Below are 15,457 nucleotides of genomic sequence, written 5' to 3'. Positions count from 1 at the left end.
TGGGGAAGGGGAACATCACACACTGGGGCCTATCATGGGGAGGGGGGAGGGATTGCACTGGGGAGTTATACCTGATATAAATGATGAATTGATGGGTGCTGACGAGTTGATGGGTGCAGCACACCAACATGGCACATGTATACATATGTAACAAACCTGCACATTATGCACATGTACCCTAGAACTTAAAGTATAAAAAAAAAAAAAAAAAAAGGTGTGAATTTAAAATTCAATACGGACTTAGAAGAAACATGTAATGTGATGGTAATGTCCTTATAAGGAGGTGAGAAAAGAGAAATTTTGGTTGGAAATGGCTTTATAGAGTACAGCAAGAGAAACTTTTAAAAGGGGTGCTTTAATTAACTTAAAAAAGCAACAATGTCACTGATATTAGAATAACACTTTCCTAAATTTACATTCTCTATTCATTTGCTTTATACTTTGCCTCACTTAAAGGAGTTAGAGCATAGTACCCAGAATTTTCAGATTTCAGTTTTAGGTTACACATTTGATCCAGCAAAAACATATTACTTACCTTAATACAGATACCACAACCAATACAAAGAGTTTCGGAAATCCATGCTATTTTGCTCTGGGGAGTAACCTCTATGCATAATTTTCCTGGTAAAGGAAAAGATATAATTAAGCCATTTCCCTTTATCTTCTGATTTTCCGAATACTGTTATTTAGGCAATGCTGGTTCTAAATTTCCATACAGAAGCAGATTTTCAAAAACAAAGGCCACACAAAGAAATACATTTGAGATAATGCCTTAAATCAGTGCTTTGTGGTGACAGATTTCTAATCACTTATATGAATATCCTTGTTTGATAACAGGAAGATGACTTTAAAATATATTTATTTTACTTAATTTACTACTGGGGAAGAAAATATGCTAGTAAAAATATGATATATCCTGAAATATTTTTAAGCTGATTAACCTAAATTTTAAATTCGAAAAACAAAATATGTCTTGAAAATGGTAAGACAGACTACGAAAAGAATGAACTACTGTAGCCAGATCAGTAAAAGTCCAAAAAGGTATGCAGTCATCTAATATACAGCTAAAATTGAACATGATATTAGGGATAATGGAATTTCTGAATAGCAAAGGAGACAATAACAGATGACAACTAAAGTTTCTAAGTTTCACTAATTTTAAGATTCAGTAATTCTATGCCTCATTCGTACATTTATAATTACTTAACATAGCCCTTAAGGACGACCAATAATTTTTCAATTGAATTGTTGGAAATTTATCTAATCTTCAAAGTACAGCTAACCTTATGAAGTCATTCTTATTAAGCTCTTTGTTCATTTTTTAAATATGAAAATACTGTCAAAGTTTATTGTAACTCATCTCCCATTAAATTACAATTAATTACTATATATAATATTAAAGTAATTATAAGATTTTGTAGATTTCAAGATCAGTAAGCTGAACTCTGCTTTGAGTTCACATCCAATACACTTTTAAATACTGATGTATTATTCTACAATTTGGTCTTTCTTTTAAAAATAGGATCCTTTAGTCACAAAGCAATAAAAGAAATTTAGAACAAACTAGTTTTCTTGTCTTCACAGTTTATGAAACTAATGGTGAACACAAAGTATATGCTAATACCCGTAAAGAACTATCAAATCAGTTGATTTCTTTCATGGTTTTCTTTTATACTTAAATGATCCACAGAACAGCTTACCCATTCGAACTACAGGACAACTCTTTTTGCATTCCTGTCGGCATTTCTTAGGTTTACATTTGTCATGGTTGACAATAGCAATTCTCGTTAATTTGTCTGCCATAACTGTGCGAAAGAATATCCAGCTCTTCTATGAAAGAAAAAATAACAAATTCAATGCAATTAGTTAAGGGAACTAATTTGCATACATGAAAGACAGGAAAACATAAATGATTATATGGAGATGAAATGATTATCTGCAAAAAAATATAAATTTTGACAGTAAAAATTATAAAATAATCTATAATCTAGTAAGGTTGGGAAAATCAAATTTTACATATATACTTTAATCAGAAGATTCACATAAGAAAAAAATGCCATTTACAATAGCAACAAAAAGAAAATATCTAGGAATATACCCAACAAGATATATACACAAGAAAACTTTAAAACACCGAATGACATAAATGACCTGAACAAATGACATGCTATCTCAGTTTTTATAATGAAAAATAGTTAATATCACAGATTTACACCCTTCCTGAATTCATGTATTTAATTCAATCTCATGTGAAAAAACAAACAAAAGAACCCCATACATGTGGTGGTGTGTGCCTGTGGTCCCAACTATTCTGGAGGCTGAAGTGAGGATTACTTGAGCCTAGGAGGTGGAGGTTACAGTGAGCTGAGATCATGCCACTGCACTCCAGCCTGGGTGAGACAGTGAGATCCTGTCTCAAAAAAAAAAAACAAAAAACCACAAACCAACCCAGACAAAGCAAATCTAAAGTTCTAATGGAAAAATAAGTATTAATAGCCAGGAAAACTGAAAAAGGGGAAGCAAGATGGGGGAAATCCCACAAGCTCTTCCCCCAAACTAAGCATTACTTCACGTTGTGTATATCTGACTACAATGACACGGCCAGAAATGGCAAATAATTATAATAGCAATGAAATTAAAAGGAGACCAAGTAACTATATGTATATACTATGCTCACTTTTAAAGCTTTTACAAGTCTTGATTTTCCAATTTAATCAATTACATAGCATTAACATCAAAGTGAACTTAAAAACCTTTTACAATATTAGGCTTAGTGGTTCAGAAATTAATTTCCTTAGAATGGTGATTAAAGTAAAAAATTACAAAAAGTGCCTTAATACTGGAGTTTATTCCAATATGTAATGAACAAATCTGAAACCAAGACTATCCATTTACAAAGACATCATGTCTTTTTTTTACTGTGATAATCAATCTTGATTTTATTTTTCTTTTTTTGATAGACTGCTTCCCTTTGTAGACATCTCAAGTCTTTTCACACCCATCAATATCATTAGGCTTGGACGGGGATAAGAGATCTTGCTCCTCAATGCTATCCTAGACTATTATCTCTCCCTCCTCCCTAAAAAGTTTTACGTCTCAACTATCTAACTGCTTTAGTTAGTAGTGACCACCAGATCACTCCCTTTCATTCTTTGAAGATTTCAGCCCTTCTGTCAACTTGCACACACTCTTTTACAACATTTGACATAGTTCTTGGTGATTTCAATATACTCACAGATGACCCTCCTGTGCTCTCATTTATTAACCCCCTCCTCAAACAGCTTGTCTTCTACCCTACCACAGCCATTCATTTTTTCTGTTTACATCGTAGACCTTATTATTACCGGTAGTTGCAATCCTTCTATAACCTCAACTTCAAATACTCCATTCTCCAACCGCCACTCTTTATTTTTCAGTTCACCCTCTACTACAGAACAATCCAACAACCCTGATTCCTCCATTCTCCAAACCTTTCATTATCTCTTGAGTCCACTGTCCCTCAGCTCTTGGTGTTTTTATTTTCCTTCTTACCCAGCTAAAATACCCTTAATCACAATCTTGGTTAAATTAGACTCTTCACCTGCACACAGAGAGCTGAAAATGGGTAGGGAAAAAAAACACAAAGCCTGCTGACTAGTCTCCCTTTAAATTCATCATCTCAAATGGACCCTTATGCCAACCAGCAATCACACCATATGTGTTTCCCTAGCTAAGACCATTTGTACACTAGAAGACAGTCCATAAGAATGTCCCAACAATTTTCCCTTCTGTCTTTAATTGCAGCAATTATTCTCTCCACTGGCTAATTCTTATCAGCATTCAAGCATTCTATTATCTGACCCCATGGTCTCCCATTGTTTTATTTTTCCTTCTTCAAGACTATTTCAAAGAGTTGCTTATACTCAATGTCTCAAATTTCTTGCTACATGCTCTCTGGAATCCATTCTAGGCTCTAGAGCCCATCATTTCATCAAAACAACTTGTCGAGCCATCATTGTTCTTCATACGGCTAAAACAAATGCTTACCGGACCTTAATTCACCTGACCAATCAATTGCAACTGACACAAATAAACACTTTTCCTACTAGATAAAAACCCTTTAACTTGGTTTTAGGATACAACACTAATCCGGTTTTCCTACTACTTTCCCGGTCACTCATCTTCACCTCCCAGGCTTCTAAATGTTGAGAGTGCTCTAAGACTTGGTCATTTTTTTCCACATATGCTCATTCCCCAAGGTGTTCTATTCTGGTCTCATAGGTTTAAATTCCATTAATATACTGCAAATTTCCAAATTTCTATCTTTAGTCAGGATACCTCTCTTGAATCCTTCCTGCCCATTTAACATCTCTGGAAGGCTTAAGAGGAATCTCCCAAATAAGCTCCTGAAATCCTCACCAAAATTTCAGCAGTCTTGCCCATTTTGTTAGATGGCAACTCCTGTCTTTTTTTTGCTCAGGCCCAAATCCTTGAAGTCAAATTTCTTTTCCACCTAATAACAGCAAATCCCGTTGAAGCTATAAAACATCCAGAATCTGATCTCTTCTCCTGAGTTTGGTGTAAGTTATCATTATCATCTCTTATCAGCATTACTCAAATAGCTTCCTAACAGATCTCTTTGCTTTTACCCTCATCTCTTTCTACTCTAATCCTCAACAGTTCATTCTCAACACAGGAACCGGAGTAAGCCTTTTAAAGAGTAAGCTAGATTATGTCACTCCTCTATTTAAAATCCTGCAATGGCTTCATTCTCAATCTGAGTAAATGCCAAAGTCCTGAAAATAATCAATGAGGCACTGATCAGCCTCTGTTAACTTTCTGATCTCATCTCCAACTACTCTAGCTCTTGTAGTATGGCTCCAGCTACCTTGGCTCTTTGTTGCTCCTAGCACATGACAGGCATGTTCTTACTTCAGGATCTTGGCACTTTCTGCCTATAATGCTATTACCCCTAGAGAGTTACATGGCTTACTCCTTCCAATCTTTACTATTTCTCAGTAAGTCTTCTCTAATAACACTACCAAAAAATACACTCAACTGCTTCTTCATCCTTCTTTCTTGCTTTTTCTCCCCAGCTCAACTATACACCATAAGTTATAACTTATAACTTATAACTTCTTTCTTGCTTTTTCTCCCCAGCTCAACTATACACGGTGTATAGTTGAGCTGGGGAGAAAAAGCAAGAAAGAAGGATGTATGTGGTGTACATATATATCTATATAACCATAGAATATATATATTCCATATATAGCTAGTGTATATGCACACATCTATTGTGCATGTGTGTATGTATATTCTGTCCCTCTACAAACACACACACATTTTTCCCCTCCCCAAGTAGAATGTACTCCATCCATCATGAGGGTAGGACTGTTTGTTCATTCCAGTGGCTGAACCTGTGCCTAGCACACATGAGATCAAACATTTCTGCTAAATGAATGAGAATATGAATTTAAATATAGTAAATAATTTTCCTGTAGGTTATAACAACTTTAGAAATCTTGCAAGTTACCAATATTTTATAGTGACAGTTGTCCACTAAACTACATACTGAAAAAAAAAAAAAACCATTCAAAAGAAGACTAAACATTCATGTAAAAAATACAGGGTTTTCCCAATAAACAGGTTGACTCTATTCCTCCAAAAACTGGTCCAGGTCTTGTAAAGATTAGAAGAGGAAAAAATTAGATGACTTAAATTGTCACAAAAAAGCTCTTATTGGGGAAATGACAACTTCCTAGGAAATGAAGATTCTTTAGTAAGCTATTAAAACTGGACCCCATGCATTCTAATTTAAATACTGAATGTCTTTCTACAAATTACTCAGTGAAAGAGTATAATGAATTCCCTTCCAGGGGATAAATCTTTCATCACAAAATTGCTTAAACTTTATTTTGTTAAACTCCTAAAATATCTAATTTTTCAAACTATTTTAAAAACCAAAAGACTGTAAAAGACAATTAAAAAAAAAAAACACACATGGGGATCTTGCTACGGTGTCCAGGCTGAATGGACTAATCACAGGACAGTACAGCCAAGGGACTCCTTGGCTCAAGGGATCGTCCTGCGTTAGCCTCCCAAATAGCTGGGACTACAGGTGCATGCCACCACCCTGGCTTGATTTTTACAGAAGAATAAAAACATACCAGAAGTGGTTAATAAAACTGATTTATATAAAAATAGTGATAAATTGTAATGCATTTAAGAAAAATGAACATGGATTCTTTGTAGAACTGTTAATTAACTGTGTAAACACTTTTAATTCAATTTCTGTATCAGTTTCAATAACTGGGGCAAGGGGATTCTCTACTTCTTTTTCAATAGAAAAGTAAGGCACAGTAAAGCTTGGAGAAGAAGATTACAGTTAACAGGCTCCTGCAAACAAAGAAGTATTTGAGAATATTTCAGATTCGAAGACAAAAGTGTTCAAAATTGACACTAGAACAATGACCCTCAGTGTCATTCTTCCAGTTGAGAGGAAAAAAAGGAAGTGAGGCATACTTGGAAACATTTACAGTCTAAAGCCAAAATAATTGTAATACTGTGTAAAAGCATTTCAAAGATTGCTGTTAACTAATGATGTTTAGTATCACATGAAATAGTCTAACCCATGCTTATAGTAGTTTATTAGTCTTATAAAACACGTATAAGTTAGGAGAGGTACATGGCTCTGATTTCAAAGAGTTTTTAAGTTTAAGGCATTTAGAAGGAACTCTAACTTAATATTGTTTTCTCCCCCTCCCTCCCAATTGTTAAATGCTTTTCCAAACAAACAAACAAAAAAACTCCCTTTTTTAAAATAGGGGAGAACTAAGGTTTTAAAAAGCTCACAAACCCCAAACAGCTTTTGGTTCAAACACAGGTTCTGAGCCTTTGGTTACACTAACAAAGCATTATTGTCAGGTGGCTGGTATACAATGAATAGTCTCAGAATATGGGACAATCTACTGCAACATAAAATGCCACTATCATAAATGACTAGTTAGCAGTTCTGTTGGGAAAGAGTAAAAAAAAATAAAACATGTTATTTGGACAGTTCTTCCTCTTAGATATTTTTACCATCAAAAAAGAGAAAAACTGATGTAGTTAATGGGAGGTGGGAATTCGGCTTTGGCTGTCATTCATTCACATTACGCAATAAATGTCTACAATGTACGAACCCCTGAAGAGATAATTAAGGTATTCTGAGTAAAGACATCACCCTCGATCTCAATGAATAAACGGAAAAATGGATAAGGGGAGAAAGTGCCGAGTAGTATAAAAGCGTACCAAAAAAACTATAGGATTTCTACTGGGAAACTACTTGGGACAACCCCAGTCATAGCTGCGTACACGCTGTTCTGAGAAAAGCAGAGCGACATGTGGGCATCATTTCTATAAAACCTAGGAGTGAACAGGGAGTAGTCGACTTCATGGCGGCAAGATGCCATGACTCATTCCACTCACCAAAACGTGGAAGCCACGACTTCCCACAACCAAATATGCACATGTGACAATATATCCATTTTAGGGTGCTGGAAGAGTGTGGGGGTAATAGAGGGTGCTGTGGGTACTGAGGGTGCTCTATGTTCTAAAGGTGACTTCCTCTCCGGCAGGTTTTGCTCCAGGGCCGAAGTGGGGTAAAGGGGGAGTGGAGACAACGGCATCTAGGTCCATTCTCGAAGTCCCTGGCGGGCGTGGCAGGCAACAGCGGCGACAGCCGGGTCGGCTGGAGGGGAAGACTGAGGCACCCCTAAGGTATCGGCGTCGCCCGCGCTCCGGCAGTTCCAGCTGTCCCGCAGGAGCCGCTGCCACGCGCTGCTGCTGTCTCCGCCACCTAAGGCCTAACCAAAGGCTCTCGGAGAACGTCCCTACAGTCTTTGCAACCTGACAGATGGTAGCTAACAGTCAAACCTCTCTGGGCTATTCACTTACCTGGGGACAACGATCCCCTTCCGGAGGGGAGCACACAGACCAAATCTGCTCTTGCCTTCACTTTTCAGCCGCACAGCGTGTTCTCACGGCCACCGGCCAAAATGGCGGGGCCCAGCCGCCGCTCGCGCAAGCCATAGGACGTAGTGCGCGCGCGCGACATAGAGCGTGAGGCGGCACCTTGGAGGTAGGTAGGGAGAGATGACGTCATTGTGCTGCGACCTTGTTCAACGCGGTTGGCGAAGCCAGGCTGTCCGAGGAAGCCGAGTGGGAGTGGTACGGAGCTGCTGGGGGTCCTGAGAACCTGAGTTTCGGCAAGCAGCCGGGTCTGGAAACTGTGAGTGTGTGGGCTTTTTTTCCGACGTCAAGCGTGGTCCTAGCGTAAACAGATGCATTCGCCTCCCCGGTTTCAATCTTTTTTTATGTTCGCGCTTTCCTCAAGGCCCGTGGGTCAGGAGTGGAGCCTTAGTTATTCTAGCACGCTAGAGGTGTCAGTAGGACCAACAGAGTATGGTCCCGACACGGCTTGCTGTTGCGCGCTCTCCTAGGCCTCAACTCCCTCTCATCTGTGTGGTCAGTTCAAGGCCAGGAATCCAATCTTTTCCGAGCTCCGTATTTTATCCACTTGGTGGCGTCCAGTCCCATGTCCGGCAGTTGAATTCTGCCCTAAAGATGGGCTTTCTTTCTTTCTTTTTTTAGATGAGAGGACATTCAGTTAGTAATGATCATTGCAGGTTAAATAGTCTTGCCCTAGATGTCACCTAACTTGCAGGCAAGTGACAAATAACTAGTTCATGACTGAACCTATTCACCTATTTATTCATTCAGTAAATTACTTATTGAGCGTTTAAGCCTCAGGCCTTGTCAACGTTTACAGTCCATTGTCTCTGCTGTTATTTAGTATCAAATGCTTGTTTGCCGATTAGAGAACAATTTGGGATACAATGGGAGGTGTCAGAACTATTGCACCTATTTTGAATAGCGTATATAACAATGTTCAGTAGCAGTGACTGCGCTACCAAAGCAGTTTTACATATTGTTCGCGATCCGATATTGAAGTGTTTTTTCACGTATGAATGGACTTACGAAAATTAACAAAAGATGTGAAAGATGAGGTCATCCTTTTTAGAATGGGCCAGTTATTCACTTCAAAATCTTGAAGCCATTTTCTTTACCTTATCTTCTATGGTAAGAGCATATGTAAGTGAACTTTTAACATTTTTTTTTTAGGACAGAGTCTTGCTCTGTTACCCAGGCTGGAGTGCAGTGGCACGATCTGGGCTCACTGCAACCCTTGCCTCCCAGCTCAGGTGATCCTCCTGCCTCAGCCCCTCTGGGACTACAGGTGTGTGCTGCCACACCAGGCTGATATTTTGGAATTTTTTTAGAGACAGGGTTTCACCATATTGCCCAGGCTGGTCTCGAACTCCTGGGCTCAAGCAATCCACCTGCCTTGGCCTCCCAACCTGCTGGGATTACAGGTGTGAGCCACTGGGCTGGGCCTTAAATAAAACTTTGACAGTTAGAGGGCAGGTATGACTGTTCTCTGCGTCACTCAATGAATATTTAAAATGAGGATCTTAGGGGGGCGATGGGATCACATCTGTAATCCCAGCTACTTGGGAGGCTGAGATGGGAGGATCGCTTGAAGCAAGGTGTTCAAGACCAGCCTGGGTAACATAGCTAGATCCTGTCTCTAAAAAAAGGAAATTAAGTAAATAAAATGAGGATCAATATTTATATATTCCTAGAATAAGAGTATTTCAGTCTGACTTTTCTAGGGCTAAAAGTCATTTGAATTTTCAGTCATAGAAGTATAGAACTGCATAGCATTGTAGAATTAAAAATCATCAAGTGAACCTATTTGACAGAAAAGGAAATAAAACCCAGACCTACTCAAAGTCTAGGCTCATTAAAGGAGATACTGAAGCCAAAACTTTGATTCTGTGCTCTTTTGACTACTGTAACTCCCTGTTTTGCATATCTGGTCATATGAAACAAAACCTGAATTCCTAAGATTTTTATTTATTTAAAAATAGAGGTGGGGTCTTGCCATGTTGCCCAGGCTGGTCTTGAACTCCTGGGCTCACATGATCTTCCTGTCTCAGCCTCCCAAAGTGTTGGGATTACAGGTGTGAGCCACCATGCCCAGCCCCTGAGATTTAAATTACAGTAATTTAATTATATTAACTGCATTCTTCAGAATAAATGATTAATATCAGGGTATATGAGTTCCATTAAGTTTTTTTTTTTTTTTTTTTTTTTTTTTTTTGAGAGGGGTTCTCCCTCTGTTGCCCAGGCTGGAGTGCAGTGGCCGGATCTCAGCTCACTGCAAGCTCCGCCTCCCGGGTTTACGCCATTCTCCTGCCTCAGCCTCCTGAGTAGCTGGGACTACAGGCACCCGCCACCTTGCCCGGCTAGTTTTTTGTATTTTTTTTAGTAGAGACGGGGTTTCACCATGTTAGCCAGGATGGTCTCGATCTCCTGACCTCGTGATCCGCCCGTCTCGGCCTCCCAAAGTGCTGGGATTACAGGCTTGAGCCACCGCGCCCGGCCCATTAAGTTTTTATTGGTAAAAACCTTTATGTAGAAAGATGCCCAATTCCTGATATAATGTGTGCATTCTTTTTTTCTACATAGAATATTTTAAAAATGACCACACCAAACAAGACACCTCCTGGTGCTGACCCTAAGCAGTTGGAAAGGACTGGAACAGTACGGGAAATTGGGTCACAAGCTGTTTGGTCACTCTCATCTTGCAAACCAGGTAAAAACAAAAAAGCTATTGGAAATAGTCACTTGCAGTTTCCTTGTACAATCCTCTCCCCTTATTCCAGGGGATACATTCCAGGACTCCCAGTGGATGCCTAAAACCATGGATAGTACTGAACCCTTTCTATATTAATACTATGTTTTTTCCTATACATAAATATCTGTGATAAAGTGTAATTTATAAATTAGGCACAGTAAGAGATTAACAATAATAGCTAATAATAAAATAGAACAGTTAAGAGAAGTAATAAAGTAATAAAAGTTTTGTGAAAGTGGTCTCTCTCGCTCTCAAAATATTGTATTGTATTGTACCCTTCCTCCTGTAATGAGGTGAGAGATAAAATATAAAATGTCTATGTGATGGGAGCGAGCAAGGTGAATAATATAGGTGTTGTGATGTAGTGTTAGGCTACTATTAACCTTCTGACAATACTTCAGAAGGAGGAGCATCTGCTTCTGATGATTCTGGATCATCAAGCCATGATGATATTGAATTGGATGTCAGGAGCAGATGATGTTGATGACGAATGATCAGGTAGTATATACAGTGTGGATATGCTGGACAAAGGGGTGGATATGCTGGACAAAGTGATGATTTATGTCTTAGGTGGGATGGAGCAGGATGGTGAGAAATTTCTTCACACTACTCAGTGCACAGTTTAAAACTTACCAATTATTTCTTTCTTTTTTTTTTTTTTTTTTAAATGGGCCTTTTTTTTTTTTTTTTTTTGAGACGGAGTCTGGCTCTTCTGGCTCTGTCGCCCAGGCTGGGGTGCAGTGGCCAGATCTCAGCTCACTGCAAGCTCCGCCTCCTGGGTTTATGCCATTCTCCTGCCTCAGCCTCCTGAGTAGCTGGAACTACAGGCGTCTGCCATCTTGCCCGGCTAGTTTTTTGTATTTTTTAGTAGAGACGGGGTTTCACCGTGTTAGCCAGGATGGTCTCGATCTCCTGACCTCGTGATCTGCCTGTCTCGGCCTCCCAGAGTGCTGGGATTACAGGCTTGAGCCACCGTGCCCGGCCACCAATTATTTATTTCTGGAATTTTCCTTTTAATGTTTTGAACCGTGATTGACCAAGGGTAACTGAAACTGCGGAAAGTGAAACTGCAGATAAAGATACTACAGTACACTGGTCTGATTTTAATATTCCTTTTGTTTAGATGCTTTGTTTTAATTCTGATGCACTGGATTTTTTTTTTATCTTATATCTCTGTCCAATTTCTTTACTAATCCCTTGTTAGATTTAACTACATATGTCATAAGGTCTCCTCTTTTCCTCCTCTCTCTCTGCTATGATTCAGTTGTTATTTAGTTTTTTTTTTTTTTTTTTTTTTTTTTTTTTGCCATTTCTCTCAATTGGATAAGTGAGTGATAGCATATGTCAGAATACTTTCCTTTTAGTCTTCATTGGGATAGAATTCTTGGGTGTCCGTCCTTTTCTCTCAAAAATTTATGAATGCTATTTCACTATCTTCTTTTGGCATGTTGTGGGTAGAAAGGCCTATGCCTACCTCTCTTTTTTTTCCCTAAGTAACTTGTTTTTTCTGCAAGCACCTAAGGTTTTTCTCTTTGAGTTCATGGCATTTGCCAGGATATCTTTTCTCACCCTTGTAACCCATAGTTTGATAGGCAGTTTTCATCTGCAGACTCAAGCTTGGAGAAATTTCTTTAGCTTGAGGAACTTTATAATATTATTAGTTTAGTAGTCATCTTTCTTTCAGAAACTTTTATTATTTACACATTATGACTGCTGTATCCATCCTCTCAACCAAGCCTCTTCTGTTTCCCCTTAAGATTCCCTTTTCTCTCTTTTTATGAGTACTTTATTGAGGTATAATTTACATACTGTAAAACTTGTCCTTTTTAGGTGTACAGTTCTATGAATTTTACAGACATGTACAGTCATATAAGCAGCATTATAGTCAAATATGTAACGTTGCCATCATCCCACAAAATTCCCTCGTGTCTCTTTATGGTCAGTCTTCTGGGCCTTTCCAATCCCCTGACAGCTCTAATCTGTTTTGGGTCCCTTTGGTTTCAGCTTTCCCAGAATGCTAATATAAATGTAATCATATTGTATGTAGCTTATTGGTTCTAGCATCTTTCATTTAATATAATTCACTTGTGAGTTTTGCTGTTGCACATATCTGTAGTTTGTTCCTTTTTATTGTTGATTACTGTTCCACCATATGGGTGTACCCGTTTGTTCATCCATTCACCAGATTTGTAGTAGGTAGCTTTCAGAATGGTCCCCAGTTTTCTTGCCTTCTGTTATTCATGCCCTTCTGTGGACCCCTTCCAGATTGTATCAGGATTGGTCTCTGGGACCAGTAGAATAAGGCAAAACTGATGGTATATGACTTTTGAGACTAGATTGTAAAAGACATTGTGTCTATTATTTCTTCAATTATTTCTTTTGCCCTATTCTCTATTAGAATCTGGGAATCTAATTATACATGTGCTAGACCATTTGGTATTATCCCACAGCTTTTGGGTACTCCATTGGCCTGTTTTCAAATCTGCTGCATTTTTGGCTTTATTGAATATACTGATAATTCTGCCTAAGAAATTTTTCATCTGTGATATTTTTTATTTGTAGCTCTTCTGTTTGACTCTTAGAGTTTTCATTTCTATTGAAATTCCTGTCTGTTAACACAGTTCATCTACCTTTCTAGGTTTTTTTTTTTTTTTTTTAAACATCTTAGTCATAGTTATGGTTATTTAAGATTCTTATCTGGTAGTTCCAACAACTGGGTCATCTCTAGGTCTGTTTCTATTTATGATAATTCTGTTTTTCTTTTTGTTTGTCATTTTTTTATGTGCAGATTAGTAGATACTGAGATAAATAGTATTTACACCTTGAAATGGATGCCTTTTTTCTATCATTTGTCCTTTATTGTGGTATTTGCATTAGTTAGGAATTGAGCTGAGTTTGAGTTTTGTTTTGCTGTGGTTACCTTCAGTGTCTCACAGGCTTCAAATTCCTCTAAAGATGCCCTGTGCTTATTGTGGGACCATTGTGCCAGAGACATTTTCTTATTTTTCTGTGTAATAGTTCCACTCCAGTTTTCCTGTGCTCTGGCTCACACTTGTGCTACAGAGGGTGCCTCTCGCCATGCTCTTGCCCTACCTACAGCTGTAGAATACTGTGTTTTGTTACTCAGTTCAGGGTATGAGAGGCAGGGTGGTTCTCTGTTTTTCTAGCGCAGCAGCAGTCTTACATAGGCCGTATGTGCCTGGCCTCAGCAATTTGGCCCCTCCTATTCATGACAGCCTTGTATCTGTGGTTGGTCTTTTGTGGAAGAGAGTTTTCTGCCTCACTTTGAGAAAGGACTGTTGTTTGCCCCTCTCTCAGGTGTAGAGGGTTGTTTTCTTTTACTCATCTTTCAGCAAGGATGGATGTTTATTTGTGTCCTGGCGTCAACAGGGTTGATTCTCCTCCTACAGCAGCTTAAGTCCTTTGTTCTGTGGGAGAGAAGGGTTTGGAAGGAGGGTAGAACTTTTTACTTTCCTTCAGTGGTGGTCAGTCGCCTCCTCTATACCTGTACCACTGACTTAGGCTCTTTAGTCTCTTGCCCTCTCCCAATCTTTATGTGTAAAGTGAGCACCCTTGCAAAAGAGTCTGAGAGTCAGTGTGAATTCACCTTGTGTTTGGGGCTGTCAGTGTTGCTGTATTGTTATGCTGGCCTGCATTTGGTCTTTGTCAAGTGATGAAAGTTATACTTGATTTCTTATGTGTTTATTTGGTCTCTGTTCCTTCCTCCTATGCTCTACCACAGTTGGGACAATCTGTAATCTTTTTTCTCCTGGGAATGGGGGCTGCCCCATTCTTGGATTTCAGGCTGTCTTGTAGGAGTTTGTAGTTTATCCAGCTTTTTCTTGTTGTTTGGAGGGAACTGATTTTTTTAAATTTAAATTTTAAGCTTAAGTTCTGGGGTACATGTATAGGATGTACGGATTTGTGACATAGGTAAATGTGTCCCATGGTGATTTGCTGCACCTATCAACTTATCACCTAGGTATTAAGCCCAGCATGCATTAGCTATTTTTCCTAATGCTCTCCCTCCCCCAGCCCCATCCTGACAGGCTCTAGTGTATGATGTTCCCCTCCCTGTGTCCATGTGTTCTCATTGTTTAGCTCCCACTTATAAGGGAGAACATGTGATGTTTGGTTTTCTGTTCCTGTGTTAGTTTGCTGAGGATAATGGCTTCCAGCTTCATCCATGTCCCTGCAAAAGACATTATCTCATTCCTTTTTTGGCTGGATAGTACTCCACGTGTTTACACTGTTGGTGGGAATGTAAATTGGTTCAGCCATTGTGGAAGACAGTGTGGTGGAGTCCTCAAAGATGTAGAACCAGAAATACCATTTGACTCAGCAATCCCATTACTGGGTATATACCCAAAAGAATATAAATTATTCTGTTACAAAGGTACATGCACATGTATGTTTACTGCAGTACTATTCACAATAGCAAAGATGTGGAATCAACTCAAATGCTCAAAAGACTGAATAAAGAAAATGTGGTACATATACACTATGGAATACTGTAGGGTGATTTTCCCCTTCCCCCATTTTTTAAAAGCTTTTTCAGCTTCCTTTTAGGTTGCTTTGGAATTCCTTAATATCCATTATCATATCAAATATTCCTATAAATATGCTTAAATTGAACATCTTTCACTGTTTGATCTAATAGTATAACTAGACTGGGGCTATATTGTGTCAGTAATGAGATACGAATCAGTGCTAGTTGAACTCCTTTGGTAAAGTTTA

At 38.7% G+C, this 15,457-nt stretch overlaps 1 protein-coding gene across 2 annotated transcripts in view; it reads right to left on the bottom strand.

Annotated features, from left to right (window-relative positions):
• Positions 1–8,161, bottom strand: part of LOC111552656 (ATP-binding cassette sub-family E member 1) — a 15,529-nt gene extending 7,368 nt beyond the window's left edge. Inside the window, exons 1-3 of one of the 2 annotated variants that reach the window (XM_026452548.2) lie at positions 7,915–8,161; positions 1,701–1,830; positions 536–621 (exon numbers count right to left, since the gene is read on the bottom strand). In XM_026452548.2, the coding sequence (XP_026308333.1) occupies positions 536–621; positions 1,701–1,803 (189 nt within the window). In that variant the 5' untranslated portion in view covers positions 1,804–1,830; positions 7,915–8,161. The remainder of the gene's footprint in view (positions 1–535; positions 622–1,700; positions 1,831–7,914) is intronic. The other variant, XM_026452549.1, reaches the window with a different exon arrangement.
• Positions 8,162–15,457: the final 7,296 nt, after the last annotated feature.

The sequence above is a fragment of the Piliocolobus tephrosceles genome, unplaced genomic scaffold (assembly GCF_002776525.5).
Source record: "Piliocolobus tephrosceles isolate RC106 unplaced genomic scaffold, ASM277652v3 unscaffolded_37104, whole genome shotgun sequence".
In the NCBI taxonomy this organism is placed as follows: Eukaryota; Metazoa; Chordata; class Mammalia; order Primates; family Cercopithecidae; genus Piliocolobus; species Piliocolobus tephrosceles.
Note: the sequence above shows the minus strand (reverse complement) of the source record. Positions and strands in the feature narration are given on the sequence as shown.